At 42.8% G+C, this 26,653-nt stretch overlaps 1 protein-coding gene across 4 annotated transcripts; it reads right to left on the reverse strand.

Annotated features, from left to right (window-relative positions):
• Positions 1-1,385: 1,385 nt before the first annotated feature.
• DPY30 (dpy-30 histone methyltransferase complex regulatory subunit) lies at positions 1,386-22,087 on the reverse strand. 4 transcript variants are annotated; one of them, XM_074395706.1, is made up of 6 exons: positions 21,886-21,995; positions 21,572-21,643; positions 21,430-21,477; positions 15,119-15,261; positions 7,672-7,724; positions 1,386-1,732 (listed from the first exon to the last, which is right to left on the reverse strand). In XM_074395706.1, exons 2-5 carry the CDS (start codon positions 21,605-21,607, stop codon positions 7,721-7,723), a joined length of 231 nt encoding a protein of 76 aa, XP_074251807.1. In that variant the 5' UTR covers positions 21,608-21,643; positions 21,886-21,995; the 3' UTR covers positions 1,386-1,732; positions 7,672-7,720. The 4 variants fall into 4 exon arrangements, with proteins under 4 accessions (XP_074251807.1, XP_003944025.1, XP_074251805.1 ...); XM_003943976.4 differs by lacking the exons at positions 1,386-1,732; positions 7,672-7,724 and adding an exon at positions 8,153-8,495; XM_074395704.1 differs by lacking the exons at positions 1,386-1,732; positions 7,672-7,724 and adding an exon at positions 8,153-8,495 and having other exon boundaries at positions 21,744-21,959.
• Positions 22,088-26,653: the final 4,566 nt, after the last annotated feature.

Consider the following 26,653-nt stretch of genomic DNA (forward strand, 5'->3'; position numbering starts at 1 on the left):
GTCCAAGGGATTTTGTGCAAAATCCCTGTCCTAAAGCCGAGTCAATTACTAGAGCACTTCTAACTTTCATAACTTTTTCTAATTAGGCTAAAATCTCTACTATATATTTGTTTACTCAACTTTTACTCTCTCACTTCACCACTAACCTGCACAAAATATGCAACAAAAAAATGGACATACCATGTAGCCAAAGCCACTTTATTTTGGGGGGGCGGGGATGGAATCCCTCTCTGTTGGCCCAGGCTGGAGTGCAGTGGCGTGATCTTGGCTAACTGCAATCTCTGCCTCTTAAGTGATTCTCTTGCCTCAGCCTCCTGAGTAGCTGGGATTACAGGTACCCGCCACCATGCCCAGATAATTTTTTGTATTTTTAGTAGAGATGGTGTTTCACCATGTTGACCAGGACGGTCTTGATCTCCCAACCTCATGATCTGCCCGCCTCAGCCTCCCAAAGTGCTGGGACTACAGGTATGCACCATTGTGCCTGGCCCGATGCCAATTTAGAGGTAACAGAAAAAGGAAGGGTGGTACTCTTCTGAGAGTACCAAAACTCAGGGATCATTGATGAAATGGTAAACTTTTTGTTGTAAGTTTCAAAAAAAAGAAAACTATCCTAAGTGCTTCTATGATGACAGTTCTTATAGTTATTTATTGCTGATTTTGTTTCTATGGAAAAGAGGTATAGGGTGTGGGAGGGGGGGTGCGGGGATTGGATACAATGAAACAAAGAAAGCTTATTATTTCAGGCCCTTCAAATTAGAAAGTCAGATTTGAGTCCTGGCTTTGTCATCCATCAGCTGTGTAACTAACGGCATCTAGTAATTTAACCTTTTCAAGCCTCAGTGTTATCTTTCAAATGCAAACAGGAGTAATATCTAACTCATAGGCTTGCTGTGAGGATGATTAAGTTATGTTAAAATGCTTCATAAGCTGTTCTTTATAAATATTTGTTATTCTTTTTATCCTCTGCTCCTAGCAACAATCCTAGGTCTCATTCCAAACTAGTAATCTGATTTAAAATTCTGCTTTCTCCCTGTTAAAATGCTCTACTGAAATTTTCTTGCTGGTCAAACTGAATAAAAATCACAAAGCAATTGAACTGAAAGGTTAACAGATACTTCATGGCTCTCAATGTATGCCACAATTATTCCCCTGTCTACCTTATTCTAGCTACCTTACTCTAGTATGCTTTTGAAAAAAGTTGAAACTATTCATTTTATTCACCTCCCCTAAATTAAGGAAAATTCATATAATTGTAAAATACTTACTTTGTATTTTAGGAGAAGCTTATTTGGCAATACTGTACAATCCTCATGTTATTATCAACAATTTCCATTGTATCAACCAGTGATTTTGATTTGACACTCCATAACAATTATTCATAGTAGAGGGCAAGGAGGAAACCTTTATTAACAGACAATCCTTATGAAGCACAGACTTCAAGAACTAAGAAGGAAGGCTGGGAGCAGTGACTTACACCTGTAATCCCAACACTTTGGGAGACCAAGGCAGGTGGATCATGAAGTCAGGAGTTCAAGACCAGCCTGGCCAACAGGGAAAAACCTCTGTCTCTACTACAAATACAAAAATTGGCCAGGCACAGTGGAAGGTGCCTGTAATCCCAGCTACTCAGGAGGCTGAGGCAGAAGAATTCCTTGAACCTGGGAGGTGGAGGTTGCAGTGAGCTGATATTGTGACATTGCACTCCAGCCTGGGTGATAAGAGCAAGGCTCTATCTCAAAAAAAAAGAAAATAAGAAGGCACCATTAGATCCCAGAACCCAACATTAATACACATTAATATACATGCTTCTGAAACAGTATGTCCACTATTTACTGCAGCAGTCTGTAGTAGCAAACAACTACAAACAACCACAATGTCCATCAACGTGAAACTTGCTAAATTAGGATATACACATACACCCATTAAAAAGAATGAAGTGGCTGGGCATAGTGGCTCAAGCCTGTAATCCCAGCACTTTAAAAGGCTGAGGCAGGAGGACCACTTGAGGCCTGGAGTTTGAGACGGGGCTGAATAACATAGCAAGACCAAAAAAAAAAAAAAAAAACTAAAAAAATTTTTAAAAATTAGCCAAGCATAGTGGCACATGCCTATAGCCTCAGCTACTTGGGAGAAGTAGGAGATTGCTTAAGCCCAGGAGTTTCAGGCTGCAATAAGTTATAATTGCACCACTCTTCTCCAGGCTGGGCAACAGAATGAGACCTTACCTTAAAAAAAAAAGAGCCGGGCGCGGTGGCTCAAGCCTGTAATCCCAGCACTTTGGGAGGCCGAGGCGGGTGGATCACGAATTCAAGAGATCGAGACCATCCTGGTCAACATGATGAAACCCCGTCTCTACTAAAAATACAAATTATCTGGGCATGGTGGCGTGTGCCTGTAATCCCAGCTACTCAGGAGGCTGAGGCAGGAGAATTGCTTGAACCCGGGAGGCGGAGGTTGCGGTGTGCCGAGATCGCGCCATTGCACTCCAGCCTGGGTAACAAGAACGAAACTCCATCTCAAAAAAAAAAAAAAAAAAAAAAAGGCAAACTTAATAAATAACACTTATTAAATACTGTGTATCTGAACACTGGACTAAGTACAGTAGATATTTAATAATTCCTGTAAGATAAAAATTTATTCATTTCCAATGTTTTGGAATAAAATTTTTTACACAGAGCTTTTTTCCATGTTTATTAATATTTAGGAGTCTCAGAAATGGAATAACAGAGTCAAACGATATAAGGAGCCAGGCTCAGTGGCTCATGCCTAGAATCTCAAAATTTGTGGAGGTCAAGGCAGGAGGATTACTTCAGCTCAAGAATTCAAGGCCAGCCTGGGCAACACAGCAAGATCTCATCTTTACTAAAAATAAAACAAGTTAGCCAGACATGGTGGCACACCCCTGTAGTACCACGTGCCATAGTACCAGGATTGCTTAAGCCCAGGAGTTCAAGGCTGCAGTGAGCTGTGAACATGCCACTGCACTCCAGTCTGACAGAACAAGACCCTGTCTCTAAAAACATAATAAATAAATAAAAATATTTTTTTAAAGAAAGCTTTGTTAAAGGCTGGCAAGGTTTTGTTTTGTTTTTTCCTGTTTTGTTGCTTTTAAGACAAAGTCTCACTCTGCTGCCTAGGCAGCAGGGTGGTGCAATCTCAGCTCACTGCAGGCTCCACCTCCCAGGTTTCAGCGATTCTCCTGCCTCACCCTCCCAGGTAGCTGGGATTACAGGCACGCACCACCACACCCGGCTAATTTTTGTATTTTTAGTAGAGATGGGGTTTTATCATATTGGCTAGGCTGGTCTTGAACTCCTGACCTCGGGTGATCCGCCTGCCTGAGACCAGCCTGACCAACACAGAGAAACCCCATCTCTACTAAAAATACAAAATTAGCCAGGAGAGGTGGCACATGCCTGTAATCTTAGCTACTCAGGAGGCTGAGGCAAAAGAATTGCTTGAACCCAGGAGGTAGAGATGGAGGTGGAGGTGAGCCAAGATCACACCATTGCACTCCAGCCTGGGCAACAAGAGCAAGACTCTGTCTCAAAAAATAAAAATAATAAAAATAAATAAATAAAAGTTCAATATTCTTCCTTCAAGTGGATCAGAACCAGGTAGATGATCTCCTTCAATCCACTCTTCTCCCTTTTTTTTTTCAATTCAAGGTTTCTGTTTCCTCCAGGAATCTATTCCTAATTCATTCTACTGGTCCTCCCAACTAACCCACCCACCAACGTAATTCATGAACTCACTCTTAGGAGATACAGTAGGTTTTACTCAATTTATGTTATTTGTTTACTAAACAACGTCTGCATTAAATGGTCAAAGGATGGAAACTGTTTACATGATTTTCAGCTATATCTAATTTACCACTCCAAAGTATAGTAGTAACTTTTTTTTATCACTGCCACCCAAGCTGGAGTGCAGTGGTGCAATCTCAGCTCACTGCAGCCTCCGCCTCCCGGGTTCAACCGATTCTCCTGCCTCAGCCTCCTGAGTAGCTAGGATTACAGGCATCCACCACCACACCTGGCTAATGTTTATATTTTTAGTAATGACGGGGTTTCACCATGTTGGCCAAGCTGGTCTCAAACTCCTGACATCAGGTCATCCACTCGCCTCAGCCTCCCGAAGTGCTGGGATTACAGGCATGAGCCACCATGGCCAGCCATATAGTAGTAACTTTCTAAACTGACTTCTATTTAACCAATTTATGAGAGTAAGTGGTACTCTCCATTCCCTCAGCAAAATATACTGAATAATACCCATGAATAAACTGAACTCTTGAAGCTACTAGGTTACACTCTTGAAGAAACTCTCACATTATGGCACTCTTTCCACATTTGCGTGTATGCCCAATGAGGATCAATTATGTTCTCTAATTTATTTATATCAGTTGTATTAGGTACTGCCATTATATAATCTAGTTAAATATTACACAAGCCAAAGAAATATAAATACATAACATAAAAGATGTGCTATGGTCTGCATGTTATATTCCTCCCAAATTCATATGTTGAAATCCTAACCAGGAAGGCGATGGCATTATGAATGTGGGACCTTTCAGAGGTAATTCGGTCATCTTATGAACAGGATTAGTACCCTTATAAGAGACCTCAGAGATCTAGCTAGCCCATGTCCATCATGTGAGGACAAAGTTAGAAGGTGCCATCTATCAACCAGAAAGTAAGCCCTCACTAGACAACTTTGATCTTGAACTTCCCAGATTCCAGACCTGTGAGAAATAAATTGTTTACAGGTCACCCAATCTATAGTATTTTGCTGTAGCAGGCCAAAAGAACTAAGACACAATGTTTGTAGCAAAATTAGGTTGAATGTTTTAGAAAGACTCAAGTGAAAAAAAAAAATACTGTCAGAGGCAGACAAGATGAATAAAGAGTGAAAAAACAAATCTAGCATTCTATAAATTACCTCTTAAATATCTAAACCGTAAGATACTTTCAAAAAAATTTGAAACTGAAATTTTTAGACCATGCATCACAGGTGTGCTTTGTGGAAAAAGGATGATACAGAATTCCATGGAAGAACTCATACCCAAAGACAAGACTAAAATCAAAAAATTACCAAATTCACATGAAATATTTTTAAGTTTTTTAAAAAAATGTTTACAGCTAGAGATAGTGGCTCATGCCTGTAATCCCAGCACTTTGCAAGGCCAAGGCAGGCGACTGCTTGAGCCCAGGAGTTCAAGATGAGCCTGGGCAACAAGGTAAAACTCTGTCTCTACAAAAAAATACAAAAAAATCAAATTAGCCAGCCATGGTGGTGAGGACCTATAGTCCCAGCTTCTGAGGAGGCTGAGGTGGGAGGATCACTTGGGCCTAGGTCGTCAAGGCTGCAATGACAACCTGCAGTGAGCCAAGATCGTGCCACTACACTCCAGCCTGGGGGATGGAGCAAGACTGTATCTCAAAAACAAACAAAAAACCTTTTTACAGTATATAGCATTTATGATTACCTACAGTGACTCATTCATTCATTCATTTATTTCTGAGACAGTCTCACTCTGTCGCCCAGGCTAGAGTGCAGTGGAGCAATCTCAGTTGACTACAACATTGGCCTCCTGAGTTCAAGCAATTCTCCAGCCTCAGCCTCCTGAGTAGCTGGGACTGCAGGCACGTACCACCACACCCAGCTAATTGGTGATTCACTTTTTCAACTACTAGCCAGATCAGTGGGACTAATTTTTCCATCAAAGAAAAATTTAGGCACACCTGAAAGGTAATAGAGTATTAAACAAAAATTAGCTGGGTGTGGTGGTACATGCCTGTAGTCCTTGCTACTTGGGAGGCTAAGGTGAAAGACTGGCTTGAGCCTAGGAGGCAAAGATTTCAATGAGCTGAGATCATACCACTGCATTCTAGCCTGGGCAACACAGCCAGATGATGTCTCACAAGATATATATATAGTATTGGCTGGGCGTGGTGACTCACACTTGTAATACCAATACTTTGGGAGGCAGAGGCAGGTTGATTACTGGAGGTCAGGAGTTCAAGACCAGCCTGGACAACATCGTGAAACCCCATCTCTACTAAAAATACAAAATTAGCTGGGTGTGGTGGCGTGCACCTGTAATCCCACCTACTCAGGAGGCTGATGCAGGAGAATCACTTGAACCTGGGAGGCGAAGGTTGCAGTGAGCCAAGATTGTGCCATTGCACTCCAGCCTGGGCAACAAGAGCAGAACTCATTAAAAAAAAAAAAAAAAATGGCCGGGCGCGGTGGCTCACGCCTGTAATCCCAGCACTTTGGGAGGCCGAGGCGGGTGGATCACGAGGTCGAGAGATCGAGACCATCCTGGTCAACATGGTGAAACCCCGTCTCTACTAAAAATACAAAAAATTAGCCGGGCATGGTGGCACATGCCTGTAATCCCAGCTACTCAGGAGGCTGAGGCAGGAGAATTGCCTGAACCCAGGAGGCGGAGGTTGCGGTGAGCCGAGATCGCGCCATTGCACTCCAGCCTGGGTAATAAGAGCGAAACTCCGTCTCAAAAAAAAAAAAAAAAAAAAAAAAAAAAAAAAATGTGCAGGACATATAGGAAAAAAGAAAATAAAGAAAAAAAATTTATAATTTTTTTAAAAAGATCCCAGTATGTCCAGGTTTTTCCTATTCAAATATATAGATCTGCAGATGAAAACCAAAAACATAGCACCTCCAACGAGTGTCAGTTCTACTAAAATAAGTATTTCCTCTATTTAAGACATATCTCATCAGCATTAAATTTCTTTTTTCTTTTTTTTTTTTTTTTTTTTTGAGACAGAGTTTCACTCTTGTTACCCAGGCTGGAGTGCAATGGTGCGATCTCAGCTCACCGCAACCTCCGCCTCCTGGGCTCAGGCAATTCTCCTGCCTCAGCCTCCTGAGTAGCTGGGATTACAGGCGTGCGCCACCACGCCCAGCTAATTTTTTTGTATTTTTAGTAGAGACGGGGTTTCACCATGTTGACCAGGATGGTCTCGATCTCTTGAATTCGTGATCCACCCGCCTCGGCCTCCCAAAGTGCTGGGATTACAGGCTTGAGCCACCGCGCCCTGCCTATCAGCATTAAATTTCTAACTTCACAAAGACCTTAACATATTTAGCTTGGAGGCACACGACTTTAATCAGCTTCTAATAAAGATTTTTCAACTTTGGCACTGACATTTTAAGCTAGATAATTCTTGGGGAGGGAGAAGATGGACATGCAGGCTGTCCTATTCATTGTTGGGATGTTTTAGGAGCATCTATACCCACTAGATGCCAGTAGAACCCCACCTAGCCAGGCACAAGGGCTCACGCCTATAATCCCAGCACTTTAGGAGGCTGAGGCAGGTGGATCACAAGGAGTACAAGAACCCCACCTTATTCCAGTTGTGACAACCAAAATGTGTCCAGACATTAACAAATGTTCTCTGGGAAAATGGGGGTGGGGAGGGACAATCACTCCCATTTGAGAACTGGTATTCTAGTGAAATGTTTTTCCTGGCTCTCTTCAGGCAATTTCTCTATTTTCCGAGCTAGTGAGCTATCTCAATTTCTTCACAGGGGACAATAGGAATAGACTCCAAAAAGGACTGGCTGCTTTTTATTGCAAAAAGCAGCAATGAAATTCAGCAACACATTGGTAGAACAGGATTCGAATTCCCATTCAAAAAAACTTACCAGCAGTGTTGTCTTGAGCATGTCACTTAACCTCTCCAAGTCTGTTTCCTCATCTGCAAAATGGGAATAATAATATCTACTTTGCAGAGCTGCTATATCAGAGATAATTTAAGTAAAATTGTACTATGTCTGACAGGAATGCAATAAATTATAGCTATTGCTATTACTATAAATGTTGATGGCATTAGAGGATATTGTATCCCCTTTGCAATGCTTTTATCAGTACTCCAACATTATTGTACATTAGAATCACCTGTGATATTTCTTAAGCTATTGAAGATGCCCAGATCCCACCCTCAGAAAGGTCCAAAAACAATACTGAGAAAAACTGGCTAAATTTTTTACATTAGACTTGACTGCTGTATTTTCTCTCTATTGTAAAACTCTGTAGCATTTGAAGACAGAAGAAAAAGAGAAATTCATAAAACAATTCAATCATGTAAAATGTTTGTCATACAGAACAAAAACTACTTTAAAATAATGGTGTTTTGACAGTTTATTTTGAAGGTCATTTTAAAAACAAAGTTAAAGACAATCTGAGAAAAAATTGCACACTCATTAAATAAGTATGGTTTATGATGATTAAATCAAAATAAGGGAAATATGTTCTCTTCTGCAATTCAAGAAATAAGTTCTGTTGTCCTGAAGGATCTTATACATTCAAAAAGCGAAATAATCATGGCAATTAAAGCTGCCTCTTAATCATGTAAATCTACAGTAGCAACTAAATTTTTCTGTTCTTCCCATTAAGTCAGTTTCGATCTTCAAACTGTGCCTTGTTTTTTAAAAGATAAGATGCTAGAAATTCAATGGGATTTGGTGGTCTGTAAGGGAAAAGAAATCCAAAGTTTAGAAATGTATTTCCTAGATGTGTTAATTTAAACATATTGTTCGATAATGAAAATGCATCTTTTTAATTTTCATTTCACAGTCAAAGGACATTTGTAGTAATAAAATAAGTAAGATAAGCAAGCAAATTAATTAGCCGACAAAATAGCTTAAAGAGACTGAAATTTTTGTATGGCTTAAATCTGGTTATGAACTCCATTTTAAAACACAAGTTTAAAAAATGATTGACAATGGGATGATCATTACCCCAGAGAGAATAATGACTTGAAGGGGTCACATGGATGGCTTCTGACGTGCTGGCAGTATTCAGTTTCTTGATCTGAGTGCAAGCTACACAGGTTTCATCATGTTGCCCAGGTTGATTTTGAACTCTTGGGCTCAAGTGACCTGCCCACCTTGGCCTTCCAAAGTGTGAGGATTACAGGCATGAGCCACCATGCCCAGCCCAAATTAATTTTTTTTCCTCCCAGAGACCAAGTCTTGTTCTGTTTTGCAGGCTGGAGTGCAGTGCTGCAATCTTGGCTCACTGTAACCTCCACCTCCCAGGTTCAAGCAAATTCTGCCTCAGCCTCCTCAGTAGCTGAGATTACAGGCATGCGCTACCATGCCCAGTAAGTTTTGTATTTTTAGTAGAGACAGAGTTTCACCATGTTGGCCAGGCTGGTCTTAAAACTCCTGATCTCGTGATCCACCTGCCTTGGCCTCCTAAAGGGCTGGGATTACAGGCATGAGCCAACGCACTCAGAGTTCTGGTAAAATAATTCATCATGTGAACCCTAAATATTACATAAAAAATACTATTTGTAGACAGCTTTTAGGGCTGTTTAGAGTGCTCTGGGAATGTTTTGAGATCCTTGTAAACACATTTTCAGTATGAGTTTAAATCCTTGTAAACACAATTCAATACTACTTTTCATAGTAGAGTTTAAAACAGATGTCTCCTAGCAGTGAACTGCTCAAAAATAAAATAAAAATAAAATAGATGTTTCCCCAATTTTTCACCTTTGGATTTTTTTACCAGCAAGAATAATTTAGATAGAAGTGTTAATATGAAGTAACTCCGCTTAGTTTTATCAACGTGTTTATCTTCTTAGGTGCACTGTAGTTGTATTAAATAGTATTATAATTATTGATTTAAATTATTTGAAGAAAGAAGTAGCTTTTTTTTTTTTTTTTTTTTTGAGACGGAGTTTCGCCCTTGTTACCCAGGCTGGAGTGCAATGGCGCGATCTCGGCTCACCGCAACCTCTGCCTCCTGGGCTCAGGCAATTCTCCTGCCTCAGCCTCCTGAGTAGCTGGGATTACAGGCACGTGCCACCATGCCCAGCTAATTTTTTGCACTTTTTTAGTAGAGACGGGGTTTCACCATGTTGACCAGGATGGTCTCGATCTCTCGACCTCGTGATCCACCCGCCTCAGCCTCCCAAAGTGCTGGGATTACAGGCTTGAGCCACCGCGCCCGGCAGAAGTAGCTTTTAGAAAAGAAACATAACAACTAACTTATCTGTATTAGTGTTGCTTCTCTGACTAGTCATTTGAGTTCATCTGCATGTCTTGGTGATGCTACATCCATTGTCCTATATTATTTTTGTTCTTTTATTGTAGGGTAATACACAGAATATTACACATTATCATAGGTATACAGCTTGATGAATTTTCACAAACTAAATATATTACAGGTGCATATCTGTAATCCCAGCTACTCGGGAGGCTGAGGCAGAATTTGCTTGAACCTGGGAGGTGGAGGTTACAGTGAGCCAAGATTGCACCCTGCACGCCAGCCTGCACAACAGAACAAGACTCCGACTTAGTGGGGGGAAAAAAACTTCTTTGGGCCGGGTATGGTGGCTCCTGTCCATAATCCTCACACTTTGGAAGGCCAAGGCGGGCAGATCACTTGAGCCCAAGAGTTCAAAATCAACCTGGGCAACATGATGAAACCCCATCTCCACAGAAAATGCAAAAAAATTAGCCAGGCATGGTGGTGCATGCCTATAGTTACAGCTACTCAGGAGGATTAGGTGGGAAGATCACTTTAGTTCAAGGCTACAGTAAGCCACGATTGCCTCACTGTATTCCAGCTGGAGCAACAGAACAAGACTCCACATCAAAAAAAAAAAATTTTTTTTTAACAAAAAATGTATTTACCGGCCAAGCGCTCCCAGCACTTTGGGAGTCCGAGTGGAGAGGATCACTTCTAAGCCTGAGCAACATAGTAAGATCCCCAACTCTACTAAAAGTTTAAAAATCAGTCTGGTGCCGGGCGCGGTGGCTCAAGCCTGTAATCCCAACACTTTGGGAGGCCGAGGCGGGTGGATCACGAATTCAAGAGATCGAGACCATCCTGGTCAACATGGTGAAACCCCGTCTCTACTAAAAATACAAAAAAATTAGCTGGGCATGGTGGCGCATGCCTGTAATCCCAGCTACTCAGGAGGCTGAGGCAGGAGAATTGCCTGAACCCGGAAGGCAGAGGTTGCGGTGAGCCGAGATCGCGCCATTGCACTCCAGCCTGGGTAACGAGAGCGAAACTCCGTTTCAAAAAAAAAAAAAAAAATTTAGTCTGGCATAGTGGTACATGCCTGTAGTCCCACCTACTCAGGAGGCTGAGGCAAAAGGATTGCTTAAGCCCAAGAGGCCTAGGCAACAGTGAGTGGTGATCTTGCTACTGCAGTCTAGCCTGGATGACAGAACGAGACCCTGTCTCAAAAAAATTAATAATAAAAAAAAAATTTAATGAATTTCCTAAGAGCTTGAACTTAAAATTTTTTTTCAAATGGTTTTCTAGCATTTAAAGTAATATTTAGAGCCCAGGTGCAGTAGCTTACATCTGTAATCCCAGCATTTTTGGGGCCGAGGCAGGCAGAATACCTGAAGTCAGGAGTTCCAGACCCACCTGACGAATATGGTAAAACCATGTCTCTACTAAAAATACAAAAATTAGCCAGGTGTGGTGGCAGACACCTATACTTCCAGCTACTGGGAAGGCTGAGGCAGGAGAACTGCTGAACCAGGAGGCAGAGGTTGCAGTGAGCCAAGATTGTGCCACTGCACTCCAGCCTGGGTAAAGAGCAAGACTCTGTCTCAAAAAATAAATAAATAAAGTAATATTTCAAATTTCAAATTATTTTTTTCTTTTTTTTTTTAATTTTTTGAGACAGTCTTGGCTCTGTGGCCAGGCTGGAGTGCTGTGGCACAACTCGGCTCACTGCAACCTCTGCCTCCCGGGTTCAAGTGATTCCCCTGCCTCAGTCTCCCAAGTAACTGGAACTACAAGCATGTGCCACCACGCCCAGCTAGTTTTTGTATTTTTAGTAAAGATGGGGTTTCACCACGTTAGCCAGGATGGTCTCAATCTCCTGACCTTGTGATCCACCCACCCCGGCCTCTCAAAGTGCTGGGATTACAAGCATGAGCCACTGAGCCCGACCTCAAATTCCTAATATATTAGTCGTCCCTAGAGGAAAAACAAAAAAATTGAAAAGATGTCCATATTTCCCACCCCCCCCCCAGCTTTTTTTTTTTAAGACTAGTCAAGTACAGTAGTGAGAAGGGGGAAAAGAGTAGAAAAACGGAATAAGGGCCAGGAGCAGTGGCTCACACCTAAAATCCCAGCGTGTTAGGAGGCCCACAAGGGCAGATCACCTGAGGTCAGGAGTTAAGAGATCAGCCTGTCCAACATGATGAAAACTCATCTCTACTGAAAATACAACAATTGGCCATGAGTGGTGGCATGCACCTGTAGTCCCAGCTATTCAGGACGCTGAGGCAGGAGAATCACTTGAACCGGGGAGGCAGAGACTGCAGTGATCTGAGATTGTGCCACTGCACTCTAGCCTGGGCAACAGGGTAAGACTCGGAATCAAAAAAAAAAAAACACACCAAAAAACCAGGCCACATGCAATGGATCACCTTGAGGTCAGGAGTTCAAGACCAGCCTGGCCAATATGGTGACTAAAACCCCATCTCTACTAAAAATGCAAATATGACATGGGCGTACTGGCAGGCATCTGTAAGCCCAGCTACTCACAAGGCTGAGGCAAAAGAACTGCTTGAACCCAGGAGATGGAGGTTGCAGTGACCCAAGATTGTGCCACTGCATTCCAGCTCTAGGTGACAAAAACAAAACTCTATCGCAAAGAAGAAGAAAAGAATAAGGAGCTTAATCTGTCAGACTATCAATAGTCAATTAATTCACTACCTTCAGACCATCAAGATCCTCATATTTTAATTGTTGGTAGTAGATGCTAATTTACAAATATAACCATCAAAAACAAATATTTATTGCTCATTCATATAATTTTTATATAAACAAATGTATCGATTCTAAGTTAATAATTCACTTTTACTATAAGAAAAGACATATTTCCTTTTTTTTTCCTTGAGGTAGGGTCTCACTCTGTCACCTAGGCTGAAGGGCAGTGGTGCAATAATGGCTCACTGCAGCCTCGAACTCCTGGGCCCAAGCCCAGGTGATCCTCCCACCTTGGCCTCTCAAGCAGTTTGGGCTAAGGCATACACTACCACACCAGACTGAGATAAGACATAGTTCCATCAAGTTCTTTATCAAGTTATATCAATTTGCTATTACAATGTTTATTATTATTCTTTGAATAAAATAGAATATGCACCTAATAAATGTTGACTAACTTCCAAAACAAATTTTCTTATTACATTTGCTTACACAAAAAAAAATTTAGGTGAGAATTATTGGGGGAAAACATGTTAAAAAAAGATAAATGGCAGCCAGGCACAGTGGCTCACACCTGTAATTCCAGCACTTTTAGAGGCCGAGGCGGGCAGATCACGAGGTCAGGAGTTCAAGACCAGACTGACCAATGGTGAAACCCCATCTCTACTAAAAAATACAAAAATTAGCTGGACATGGTGGCTCGTGCCAGTAATCCCAGCTACTTGGAAGGTTGAGGTAGGAGAATTGCTTGAACCAGTCCCAGGAGGCGGAGGTTGCAGTGAGACAAGATTGCACCACTGCACTCCAGCCTGGGCTACAGAGCGAGACTCCATCTCAAAAAAAAAAAAAAAAAGATAAATAATTCTACCCTTGCTATTAAGAAAATTTAAGGCTGGGCGCTGTGGCTCATGCCTGTAATCCCAGCACTTTGGGAGGCCAACACAGGTGGATCACAAGGTAAAGAGATTGAGACCATCCTGGCCAACATGGTGAAACCCTGTCTCTACTAAAAATACAAAAATTAGCAGGGCGTGGTAGTGCATGCCTGTAGTCCCAGCTACTTGGATGGCTGAGGCAGGAGAATTGCTTGAACCTGGGAGGCAGAGGTTACAATGAGCCAAGATCGCACCACTCTTAAAAAAAAAAAAAAAGAGAGAGAGAGAAAAAGAAAGAAAATGTAAATTAAAACAACTGGCAAATATTTATTAACTTTTTACGTATGAGGCCATGGTAACACTAGAAGAATTTTAAGGACAAACTTTTGAAAACAAATATGATATGCCAAACGTCATAAAAAGCATCACGACCTTTGAATTGGTAAGCCAACTCTTGGGAAATTATCATTTAAAAAGTAACTAAACAAAAGCAAAAGACATGAACATAGATAAATTGCCTGGGTGACCAATTAACAAAGGAAATTCTACGTAAATGTTCAACAGTGGGAAAATGGCTAAATTAAATGTGGTATTACAACTTAAATTACAGGCTGGGTGCGGTGGTTAACACCTGTAATCCCAGCACTTTGGGAGGCTGACGCTGGTGGATCACTTGAGGTGAGGAGTTCAAGACAAGCCTGGCCATCAAGTCAAAACCCTTTCTCTACTTAAAAATACAATAATTAGCCGGGTATGGTAGCAGATACCTTTAATCCCAGTTACTCGGGAGACTGAGGCAGGAGAAACACTTGAACCCAGCAAGGTAGAGGTTGTAGTAAGCAGAGATTTCACCACTCTACTCCAGCCAGGGACACAGACCAAGACTCTGTCTCAAAAAATAATAATAATAATAATAGGCCGGGCACAGTGGCTCATACCTAAAATCCCGGCACTTTGGGGGAGGCCAAGGTGGGCAGATCACTTGAAGTCAGGAATTCAAGACCAGCCTGGCCAACATGGTGAATCCCCGTATTTACCAAAAATACAAAAATTAGGCAGTCATGGTGGCACATGCCTGTAGTCCCAGCTACCCAGGAGGCTGAGACACGAGAATCACTTGAACCCAGGAGGCAGAGGTGGCAGTGGGCAGAGATCACACCACTGTACTCCAGCCTGGGCAGCAGAGTGAGACTCCATCTCAAAATAACAATAATAATAATAATAATAATTTAAATTGTAATCATGAAGACTATAGAGAGATACAGAAAAACATTATGTCATAAGTAAAAAGAAGACTTAAAATTAATGTATATCATGATTACAAATCTTTGCAAATATGCATATGATCTAAGACTGGTGGGAAAAAAATTAAATGTCTGAATTATGAGATTATGGCTGAGCACGTTCTTAAAAACTTTAACATCCATAAATCACACAGTAAAAAGTTTATATACATAACTAATGATATTTCAGTTAGGGGAATCTATTTTGCTTTCTCTACTAACTCCATTTGTGGTCACAATTATCTTACCTTTCCTTTGCAAGCACAGCAAGTCCCTGTAATAAGATAGGCACAACTGTCTGATCCAGATAGGCACGAGTTGGCAAAGACTGGAGATCTACCTTCTGCTTTGATGACTTTTCTGCATTAATCTTCTCATTTTCTACTATCCTCTAATGAATTCAAAAAAACAGTACATGAACATTTCAAATAACCAGGTTATTTTCAGTGCTAAACAAAATTACTGGAAATACGACACTAAGAGAAAAGGCAAATCTATAACTAGAAAGCTGGTACTAGACCACAAACTTCTCTGCCCAAAATAAATTCAGACCCATCTTTCAAACTCATTCAAGCTTTTTCTCTCCAAAAGCACCATAACATCTCATTCTTCTAATGTCATGTCTTAAGATCCTACTCTTTCTCCCTTTCATTCTGCCTTTGTAGGAGTAAATACAAATGCTTTTATTTTTTTTCGTATATCTTCTCAAAGCATGTTCCCAAAAAAACTGGACACAACACCAAACAGCACCAAATCACAGCAAGAAAGCTGGTCATAGCAAAGACAGCAAGCTTCAGAGTATAAAGCTTATACACTCAAGAGAATCTAGCTAAAATTTATTACCATTGTCTTGTATTCACTGTTGTTATTTTTATGGTTACCATCTATTTATCACAATGAGAATACTTTTCCCTTTATGTTTCTTTTTTAAAGAAATACATTCAGCTTGGGCAACATGGCAAAATCCAGTCTCTACAAAAATTAGCCAGGCAGTGTGCCTGTAGTCCCAGCTGCTCAGAAGGCTGAGATGGGAGGCTCACTTGAGCCCAGGAGGCAGAGATTGCAGTGAGATGATATCATGCCACTGCACTCCAACCTGGCTGACAAAGTAAGGCCCTGTCTCTAAATCAATCAATCTATCTATGATTTTTTAAAATGAACAGACTTAAGAAAATACATTATGTAAATACCCCCAAAATGAAGAAAATTATTAATACAGAAAAAAATCACTAATGTCATATTTAAATTAACGGTTTTCCCCACTCCAGCAGGTAACGCAAAAAGCAATAATTAATTTTAATTAAAAATAAATTAAGCTGGCCAGGCTCAGTGGCTCACGCCTATAATCCCAGCACTTTGGGAGGCCGAGGTGGGCAGATCACAAGGTCAGGAGATAAAGACCATCCTGGCTAATACAGTGTGAAACCCGTCTCTACTAAAAATACAAAACAATTAGCTGAGCATGGTGGCACACGCCTGTAGTCCTAGCTACTCGGGAGGCTGAGACAGGAGAATTGCTTGAACCCGGGAGGTGGAGGTTGCAGTGAGCCGAGATCACGCCACTGCATTCCAGCCTGGGCAACAGAGCAAGACTCCATCTCAAAAAAATAGATAAATAAAAATTAAAAATAAAAATAGATGCAATTTTAAAAATAACAAGTTATATTTTCTTCTTTACAACCCCCCAAATTTTGGAGCTATCAAATAGATTCAGCTGACATTCAGAGAATTAAAAACTAACTTATTGCCTCCAACAGACTTAAAAAAAATTTTTTTTTTTTGAGTTTCGTTCTTGTGGCCCAGGCTGGAGTGCAATGGCACAATCTCAGCTCACAGCAACCTCTGCCACCTGGATTCAAACAATTCTACTGCCTTAGCCTCCCAAGTAGCTGGAATTACAGGCATGAGCCACCAGTCCAGCTAATATTTTGTATTTTTAGTGGAGACAGTTTCTCCATGTTGCTCGGGCTGGTCTTGAACTCCCGACCTCAGGTGATCCGCCTGACTCAGCCTCCCAAAGTGCTGAGATTACAGGTGTGAGCCACCAAGCCCAGGCTTTTCTTAAACTAATGTATTAAAAAATGTTCCATCTGGGCACAGTTGCTCATGCCTGTAATCCCAGAACTCTGGGAGGCCATGGCAGGTGAACCACTTGAGGCCAGGAGTTGAGACCAGCCTGGCCAACATGGTGAAATCCCATCTCTATTAAAAATTTAAGAACTGGCACAAAAGTAGTCATAAAAAAAAATAAAGAAATTAAAAACTAGATGGGCATGGTGGCACATGCCTGTAGTCCAGCTACTTGGGAAGGTAAAGCACAAGAATCACTTGAACCCGGGAGGCAGAGGCTGCAGTGAGCCAAGATTGCGCCATTACACTCCAGCCTGGGTAACATGGCAAGATTCTGTCTCAAAAAGAAAAAAAAATTGTTTTTTTTTGAAAATCTAACATTTCAGATGTTTAAAATGGGGGTTGGGTGTGGTGGCTCATGTATTCCCAGCACTTTCGGGAGACTGAAGCAGGGTGATTGGTTGAGTCCAGGAGTTCGGGACCAGCCTGACCAGCATGGTAAAATCCCATCTGTCCCATCTCTACAAAAAATACAAAATTAGCTGGGCATGGTGGCACATGACTGTAAGCCCAGCTACTTGGGAGGCTGAGGCAAAATGGCTGAACCCAGGAGGTAGAGATTGCAGGGAGCCAAGATTGAGACACTGTACTCCAGCCTGGGTGACAGAGCAATACTCTGTCTGAAAAAAAAAAAAAAAAAAAAATGAAAGAGAAAAAAAAAACAGTTAAGTGGCTCTAAAAGGACAAAACAGTATTCCTAAGAGCACTTTCATTTAAATGAACTTTTGCTTCAACATACTCAAACTAGATATAAAAGAGTTGACAAAGAAAAATTTTTCTACTTTTAATTGTATTTTGGTAAAAGTAAGAAAAAAAATCTTTAATCACATCTGTAACATAAATAGCATGGTTTCCAAAGACACTTCCCATAACTGTCAGACAACTTTTGTACTTCTGCTTATGGTTTTGCAATCTAATTTTAGAATTTAATTAAAAGATAATTTTCTGGCCGGGCGCGGTGGCTCAGCCTGTAATCCCAGCACTTTGGGAGGCCGAGGCGGGTGGATCACGAGGTCGAGAGATCGAGACCATCCTGGTCAACATGGTGAAACCCCGTCTCTACTAAAAATACAAAAAACTAGCTGGGCATGGTGGCGCGTGCCTGTAATCCCAGCTACTCAGGAGGCTGAGGCAAGAGAATTGCTTGAACCCAGGAGGCGGAGGTTGCGGTGAGCCGAGGTCGCGCCATTGCACTCCAGCCTGGGTAGCAAGAGCGAAACTCCACCTCAAAAAAATAATAATAATAATTTTAAGAAAATTTAACTTGTCAGTTACATGCCATTACAATGTCTCCAATAAGAAAGAGCAAACGTAAGCAACTCCTATAAATCCTGTAATAAATTCCTTAACCAAATCTTCCCATTTATTTCATCTGAACATTTACTAAGTATCCATCATGTGCCAACTGTGATGCTCAATTTCACTTAACTCAAAATCTCGAACTAATCTAAAAATAGCTATATCCAAACTACCATAACAAAAAATGAGCTCGTAAGACAGTGTAGAACAGTGATCACAAAAAGGGGAAAAACAAGGTGAGCACTATGACTGTCCCTGCTTATTGTTTTCTGCCTGGAGAACTTACAGGATGCAGTGTAGGGAGAGAGAACTTGAACAGACCCTAGTAGTCTCCCTGAGTTGAGAAAACAGAGTTGAAAATTCTGGGAGACCAAAACAACTAAAAATTTGCAAGGCAGAGCACTGAAGGGAAAAAAGTTGCATGGAGCCAAGAACTGCCCAGAAAGAGACTAAGGATACTGTTTTCCAGTCTTCAAGTAAGTACTTATCAATAGATGAATGTAAGTCAACTACCCAAGGCCAGGGAAACGACTGTCTCGTCTTTGTCTCGTCTTAGTCTATTTGCATTGCTATAAAGAAATACCTGAGGGTGGGTTATTTATAAAGAAAAGAGGTTTATTTGGCCACAATTCTGCAAGCTACGCAAGCAGGGCACCAGCATCTGCTACTGATGAGTGCTTCAGGGAGCTGTCAATCCTGACAGAGAGGAACTGACATGTCACATAACAAGAGAGGGAGCAAGAGAGAAAGGAGTAGGTGCCAGACTCTTTTTTTTTTTTTTTTTTTGAGATGGAGTTTCGCTCTTTTTACCCAGGCTGGAGTGCAATGGCGCCACCTCGGCTCACCGCAACCTCTGCCTCCTGGGTTCAGGCAATTCTCCTGCCTCAGCCTCCTGAGTAGCTGGGATTACAGGCACGCACCACCATGCCCAGCTAATTTTTTTGTATTTTTAGTAGAGATGGGGTTTCACCATGTTGACCAGGATGGTCTCGATCTCTTGACCTCGTGATCCACCTGCCTCGGCCTCCCAAAGTGCTGGGATTGCAGGCTTGAGCCACCGCGCCCGGCACCAGACTCTTTTTAATATTCAGATCTCAATGTAACTAATAGATTAAGAACTCACTCATTACCAAAGATGGTACCATGCCGTTGATGTTTGGGTCTACCCCCATGACCCAAACATCTCCTACCAGCCCCCACCTCCAACATTGGGGGGTCACATTTCAACATGAGATTTGGAAGGGACAAATATCCAAACTATATTACACCACAAAGAACAATCCTTGCAGCTCACACAGGCTGGAAATGGTTTGTGTTCCAGTGAGGCAGGGTGAGAAAAATCTCATGATACACCAGCATATTGGCTGATGCAGAGGTTGCAGTGAACCGAGATCATACCGCTGCACTCCAGCCTGAGTGACAGAGAGAGACTTTTGTTTCAAAAAAAAAAAAAAAAAATCATAATACATGGAGTATTGAATAGAATACGCAATAAAAGGAAATTAAGCCTAAAGTAAGGCTAGTCTGGTCTCACCTAACAAAGCTTAAAAGCAAGCCTCAAAAGTATCAAACTGTTTCTAAGTAACTGTGTCTCAGAACAAATTAAAAAATGTTTTTGTTTTGTTTTTTAAAGGCGGATGTCACCATGTTTGCCAGGCTGGTCTCAAACTCCTGAGCCTCAGGCAGTCTGCCCACCTCAGTCTCCCAAAGCACTAGGATTCCAGGCAAGAGCAACTGCACCCAGCCAAAAATGTTTAAAAAAACAAAAAACAAAATTGCCAGTTGTGGTGGCTCAAGCCTGTAATCCCAGCACTTTGAGAGGTCAAGGCGGGCAGATTACCTAAGGTCAGGAGTTCAATACCAGCCTGGCTGACATGGTGAAACCCTGGCTCTACTAAAAATACAAAAATTAGCCAGGCATGGTGGCAGGCACCTGTAATGCCAGCTATTCAGCAGCCTGAGGCAGGAGAATCGCTTGAACCCGGGACACAGTGGTTGCAGTGAGCCACAATTGTGCCACTGCACTCCATGCTGGTTGACGAGCGAAACTGTCTCAAAACAAAATAAAAATACAAAATTGTCCAATACTCTACAAAGTAAAGTTCACAATGCTCAGCATACAATCAGAAATTACCAAGCAGGCAAATAAGCAGGAAAAACATACCTACAATGAAGACAAAAAGGAATCCACAGAAATAGACCCAGAAATTATACAAATCATAAAATGGGCAGGGTCATTAAAACATTTATAATATGGCCAGACGCGGTGGCTCACACCTGTAAACCCAACATTTTAGGAGGCCGAGGCAGGCGGATCACGAGATCATGAGTTCAAGACCAGCCTGACCAATGAGGTAAAACCCCATCTCTACTAAAAATACAAAAATTAGCCAGGCTTGGTGGCAGGCGCCTGTAGTCCCAAGTACTAGGGAGGCTGAGGCAGAAAAATCGCTTGAACGCGGGAAACGGAGGTTGCAGTGAGCCGAGATCGGGCCACTGCATTCCAGCCTGGGCTACAGAGCGAGACTCCATCTCAGAAAACAACAACGACAACAAAACATTTATAATAGGCCAGGCACGGTGGCTCACATCTGTAATAGCAGAACTTTGGGAGGCCAAGGCGGGCTGATCACGAGATCAGGACTTCACGACCAGCCTGGCCAACATCGGGAATCCCTGTCTCTACTAAAAATACAAAAAATTAGCCAGGCATGGTGGCATGTGCCTGTAATCCCAGCTACTCCGGAGGCTGAGGCAGAAGAATGGCCTGAACCTGGGAGGCGGAGGTTGCAGTAAGCCGAGATCGCGACACTGCACTCCAGCCTGGTGACGGAGACTCCATCACACACACAAAAAAAAAAAAGCCACCAAGCAATACGATTCAGACAGTATCCGCCAAGAATGTGTGTTTCATAATAAAAGTTCAATCCTTTGGCTCAAACCTAATTTGTACGTCCGTACACCACGCAGCATTAGTACCGTTACTAAAACAAGCGTCTCATAACTTGATACTATTCAGTTCAAGATAACAAAGTTTTCCCTTGTGCAAAGTAACCTAGTAAAAGCGGATCCCAAGTTTTCTCCAGCTCCCAAGAGACACGCAGATGAGGCATAGAACTGGGAGAGTTACCTCAACATTATCTGTGAGACCGTACTCAGAGTGAGGATTTTCTGCAACCTAGAAAACAAAACACCAGTCACAGAGATATAAGCCCCCCTTTCTCGCTGCCTCCCTGCACACCGCCAACCCTGAATCCTGGGCCTCCTGATACCTGCGTCTGTCCCTCCAGCATCTGCTCTGGCTCCATGGCGGACCCTGCAAGTCACAGTCCCCGGATACCAGTCTTGGAAAACAAAAAGAACCGGGAGTTACCTGGGAGCTTTCACCACGAAGACGCTAGGATGGAGTGCAGCCCAGCCCCCGACCCCGCCCCTCACCCCCACCTGGGCGCGGGAGCACCCCCAGCAATGGAGCAGCAGAGTGGTACAGTCCACGACTGGGCGCCTGCATCGGGTCTGGAAACTCTGCGACAGTCCCAAGTACCTATAATAAGTGAAAAGGGTGGGGGGAAAGGGAGCTGATTACCCTCGCCCAAGCCGTTCGTTCTTAAGAGCCCTGCACCGCGCCACCAACTCCCAGCGCGAACAGCTCCGGCCGTAAATGACGGCTGTCGCACGACTGCCGCGCCTGCGCAGAACCTCCTGGCGGACAAGAGGCTGGGAGGCGTGCAGACGCGTACTGAGTTGGTTCCTGGGGTCTCTGCGGTCCGCATGAGTGCTGGCTAAGGTCTGGCCTTGGAAGCTACGAGCGACATTCTTTCTTCATCCTACTCAACCACGAAGAACGCCACCCAGCTGCAGACCGAATGACCAGCCCAGTTGGAAGGGGCTCGACCCCATCAAACCTCGATGCTGCCTCAAAGCATCTGCTGAAGCTTTTTCCTCCACCAACTGAACTTACTCACTGAGTGATTCTTAACTAGAAAATTACAAGCACAGTCTGACAGGCTCTGAAAGAATGTCAATGTTTTACTGTTAAGCCAAAAATGGGGAGAGACGCAGTTTTGGGGTTTCCTAATTAGCTTTTATTCAAGCCCTTAAATCTGTGAATATGCAATGTTAATGCCACCTTACATTTGTATTAGATTACCGTATGCAATTGGCTTTCCAAACCGTGGTTCTATTGATAGTACTGCAGTTGTAAAACGTACGTAGGATAATTTGCTTACTACACGGTGGGAAAATAGCAAAGAACATCCATTTACTTAGATTTTTAAGAATTCCAATAAATGCAATTTATTTTTATGTAAGCATAAATGATAACAGGCAAACTTCCTTCCTTTGACACAATTCTATTTGTAATTGCACTTTGTAATATGAAAACGTGAAAACAGCCGGGCGCGGTGGCTCAAGCCTGTAATCCCAGCACTTTGGGAGGCTGAGGCGGGTGGATCACGAGGTCAAGAGATCGAGACCATCCTGGTCAACATGGTGAAACCCCGTCTCTACTAAAAATACAAAAAATTAGCTGGGCATGGTGGTGCGTGCCTGTAATCCCAGCTACTCAGGAGGCTGAGGCAGGAGAATTGCCTGAACCCAGGAGGCGGAGGTTGCGGTGAGCCGAGATGGCGCCATTGCACTCCAGCCTGGGTAACAAGAGCGAAACTCCGTCTCAAAAAAAAAAAAAAAGAAAGAAAGAAAACATGAAAACATTTGGAGTAAATTATGGCATAACAATATGGTGGAATACAAGCCATTACAATTAAAAATCATAACGACAGATACAGAAATATAACATTGAAGGTTTTTTGTTTTTTGTTTTGTTTTGAGACAGTCTCACTCTGTTGCCCAGGCTGGAGTGGAACGGAGTTGTCTCAGCTCACTGCAATCTCCGCCTCCCGGGTTCAAGCGATTCTCCTGCCTCAGTTGCCCCAGTAGCTAGGATTACAGGCACCCGCCACCACACCCAGCTAATTTTTGTATTTTTAGTAGAGACAGGCTTTCATCATGTTGGTCAGGCTGGTCTCAAACTCCTGACCTCAGGATCCACCCACCTCGGCCTCCCAAAGTGCTGGGATTACAGGCGTGAGTCCCGGTGCCCTGCCTAACATTGAGATTTTTTACTTCCAGCTGGCATTTTTAAGTAGACTACAGCTTCATATTGCTACTCTAAAAAAGCATGAATAATGATTAAAGTAAATAAAATTTGGTTAGGAGCTAGACATGTAAGTCAGTTTTTAAAGTTTTGCAGTTTATACTTGATACACAGTATTGTGATTGGTGACAGCTGTCATAGAACTTTGAAGATTTTTTCATGTAATGCTGATGTGAACATGTATGTGTCTGTGCAGGATATATAAATTGACTAGTAGATATATTAACTCAAGATTCAATGCTTTTCAATAGTGGGAAATAAAAGGGAGTACATACCAGAGAATGGGAAATTTTTAGAATCGTTATGTGTATTGTCATGTTATCATATATTCATACATTTCCCAATACATAGTAGACTCTCACTAAATATTTCCAAACTCCAGGAAGTAACTGAGAGCTGCTAATTTACTTTTTTTTTTTTTTTTTTTTGAGACAGAATCTTGCTCTGTTTTCCAGGCCAGAGTGCAGTGGCATGATCTTGGCTCACAGCAAACTCTGCCTCCTGGGTTCAGGCAATTCTTCTGCCTCAGCCTCCCAAGTAGCTGGGACTACAAAAGTACGCCACCAGGCCCAGCTAATTTTTGCATTTTTAGTAGAGACAGGGTTTCACCATACTGGCCAGGTTGTTTCAAACTCCTGACCTTGTGATCTACCCACCTCAACCAAACTGCTGGGATTACAGGCATGAACTACTGCATCCAGACCTTCATATTTATTTAGTTTTTATTTATTTATTTATTTTTGAGATGGAGTCTCGCTCTGTCACCTAGGCTGGAGTGCAGTGGCATGATCTCCACTTACTGCAACCTCTGCCTCCTGGATTCAAGTGATTCTCCTGCCTCAGCCTCCTGAGTAGCTGGGATCACAGGTGCGAGCCACCACAATCAGCTAATTTCTGTATTTTTAGTAGAGATAGGGTTCACCACGTTGGTCAGGCTGGTCTCGAACTCCTGACCTCGTGATCCACCTGCCCCAACCTCCCAAAGTGCTGGGATTACAGGTGTGAACCACCGCGCCCAGCCATGCGCCAGGTCCTTAATTTACATTTTCTAAGTACTGACAGTTTTAGTAAAGTAGTAAATTAGAAGTAAGCTCCTTCAGGACAGGGACCATGTCTTAGATATCTTTTAACTTCACAACATACTTAATACAAGGCTGGGCGCGGTGGCTCATGCCTGTAATCCCAGCACTTTGGGAGGCTCAGGCAGGTGGATCACAAGGTCAGGAGTTCGAGACCAGCCTGGCCAAAATGTTGAAACCCCGTATCTACTAAAAATTCAAAAATTAGCTGGGCACGGTGGCACGCACCTGTAATCCCAGCTACTCAGGGGGCTGAGGCAGGAGAATCGCTTGAACCTGGGAGGCAGAGGTTGCAGTGAGCCGAGATCGCGCCATTGCACTCCAGCCTGGGTGACAGAGTGAGACTCCGTCTCAAAAAAAAAAAAAAAAAAAAAAAAAAAGGGCTGGGCACGGTGGCTCAAGCCTGTAATCCCAGCACTTTGGGAGGCCGAGGCGGGTGGATCACAAGGTCGAGAGATCAAGACCAACCTGGTCAACATGGTGAAACCCCGTCTCTACTAAAAATACAAAAAATTAGCTGGGCATGGTGATGCATGCCTGTAATCCCAGCTACTCAGGAGGCTGAGGCAGGAGAATTGCCTGAACCCAAGAGGCGGAGGTTGCGGTGAGCCGAGATGGCGCCATTGCACTCCAGCCTGGGTAACAAAGAGCCAAACTCTGTCTCAAAAAAAAAAAAAAAAAAAAAAAGATGCTTAATACATTGTAGGTGCAGAATATGTGTTAAGTTGGGCTGGTTCATAGTTAAAATTTGATGTTAATATAGATACTGATACTTCTAAAGCAAAAAAAGAAAAGACATAAAAATGTTTACTGAAGGGAACAGCACAGAATAATTAGCTATCATCCAGGTTTCCATCAATCTAGGTAAAAGTTATTGATGCAATTTATCAAAAAGCTTCATTGCAGTTTTTGCATTTAAAATTTACTACTTGATAGCAAGCAGGTTGTGGTGTGCATGCCTGTAGTTCCAGCTACTTGGAGGCTGAGGCAGGAAGATTGCTTGAGCCTGGGAGGTAGAAGCTGTAGTGAGCTGTGATGACAGAGCAACATCCTGTCTCAAAAAAAGAAAGACAGATGGGCACAGTGGCTCACGCCTGTAATCCCAGAGCTTTGGGAGGCCGAGGTGGATCACTTGAGGTCAGGAGTTTGAGACCAGCCTAACTAACACGGTGAAACCCCATTTCTCCTAAAAATACAAAAAATTAGCCAGGCATGGTGGTGTGCACCTGTAATTCCAGCTACTCAGGAGGCTGAGGCAGGAGAATCACTTGAACCCGGGAAACAAAAGTTGCGGTGAGGCAAGGTCGCACCATTGCACTTCAGACTGTTCAACAAGAGTGAAACTCCATTTCAAAAAAAAAAAAACCTCTCTCTATGGGGGGGGGGAAGGGGGGAGGGGAAGGGAAGGGAAGGGAAGGGAAGGGAAGGGAAGGGAAGGGAAGGGAAGGGAAGGCAGGGCAGGAGGGCAGGGCAGGGCAGGGCACGGCAGGCATGGTGTCTCACAACTATAATCCCAGCATTTTGGGAGGCCAAGGCAGGCAGTTCACTTGAGGTCAGCAGTTAGACCAACCTGGCCAACATGGCAAAACTCCATCTCTACTAAAAATACTAAAATGAGCCAGGCATGGTGGCTCAGGCCTGTAATCCCAGCTACTCTGGTGGTTGAGGCAGTAGAATTGCTTAAACCTGGGAGGTGGAGGTTAGAGTGAGCCGAGATCCTGCCACCCCACACCAGCTTGGGGAACAGAGCAAGACTCGGTGTTGGGGAAAAAATAAAGAAAGAAAAGCACTTACTAAGTCAGGAACTCAGGGAATGACCAGTTCAAAGATGAATTAAATGCCCAATTTGGGGAGGGACGGCAGATGTAAGAGAAAGAAAAAGTTTAAAAAACACTTATTGATAATGCCTTTTTGTGAGACAGTCTCCCCTCTGTCACCCAGGCTGGAGTGCAGTGGCACAGTCTCAGCTTACTGCAACCTCTGCCTCCCGAGCTCAAGTGATTCTTGTGTCTCAGCCACCCTAGTAGATAGAATCACAGGTGTGCACCACCACACCCGGCTAATTTTTGTATTTTTAGTACAGTAGAAAAGGGTTTTTGCCATGTTGCCCAACCTGGTCT

This window comes from Saimiri boliviensis, chromosome 1 (genome assembly GCF_048565385.1).
Source record: "Saimiri boliviensis isolate mSaiBol1 chromosome 1, mSaiBol1.pri, whole genome shotgun sequence".
Classification (NCBI taxonomy): Eukaryota; Metazoa; Chordata; class Mammalia; order Primates; family Cebidae; genus Saimiri; species Saimiri boliviensis.

Coding starts and splice junctions, on each gene's coding strand:
- DPY30 (XM_003943976.4), bottom strand. CDS start 21,607: ATGGAGCCAGAGCAGATGCTGGAGGGACAGACGCAG. Junction 21,478..21,571: donor TGCTGGAGGGACAGACGCAG/GTATCAGGAGGC, acceptor TTTGTTTTCTAG/GTTGCAGAAAATCCTCACTC. Junction 8,496..15,118: donor GCTGTGCTTGCAAAGGAAAG/GTAAGATAATTG, acceptor TTTCCCTTACAG/ACCACCAAATCCCATTGAAT.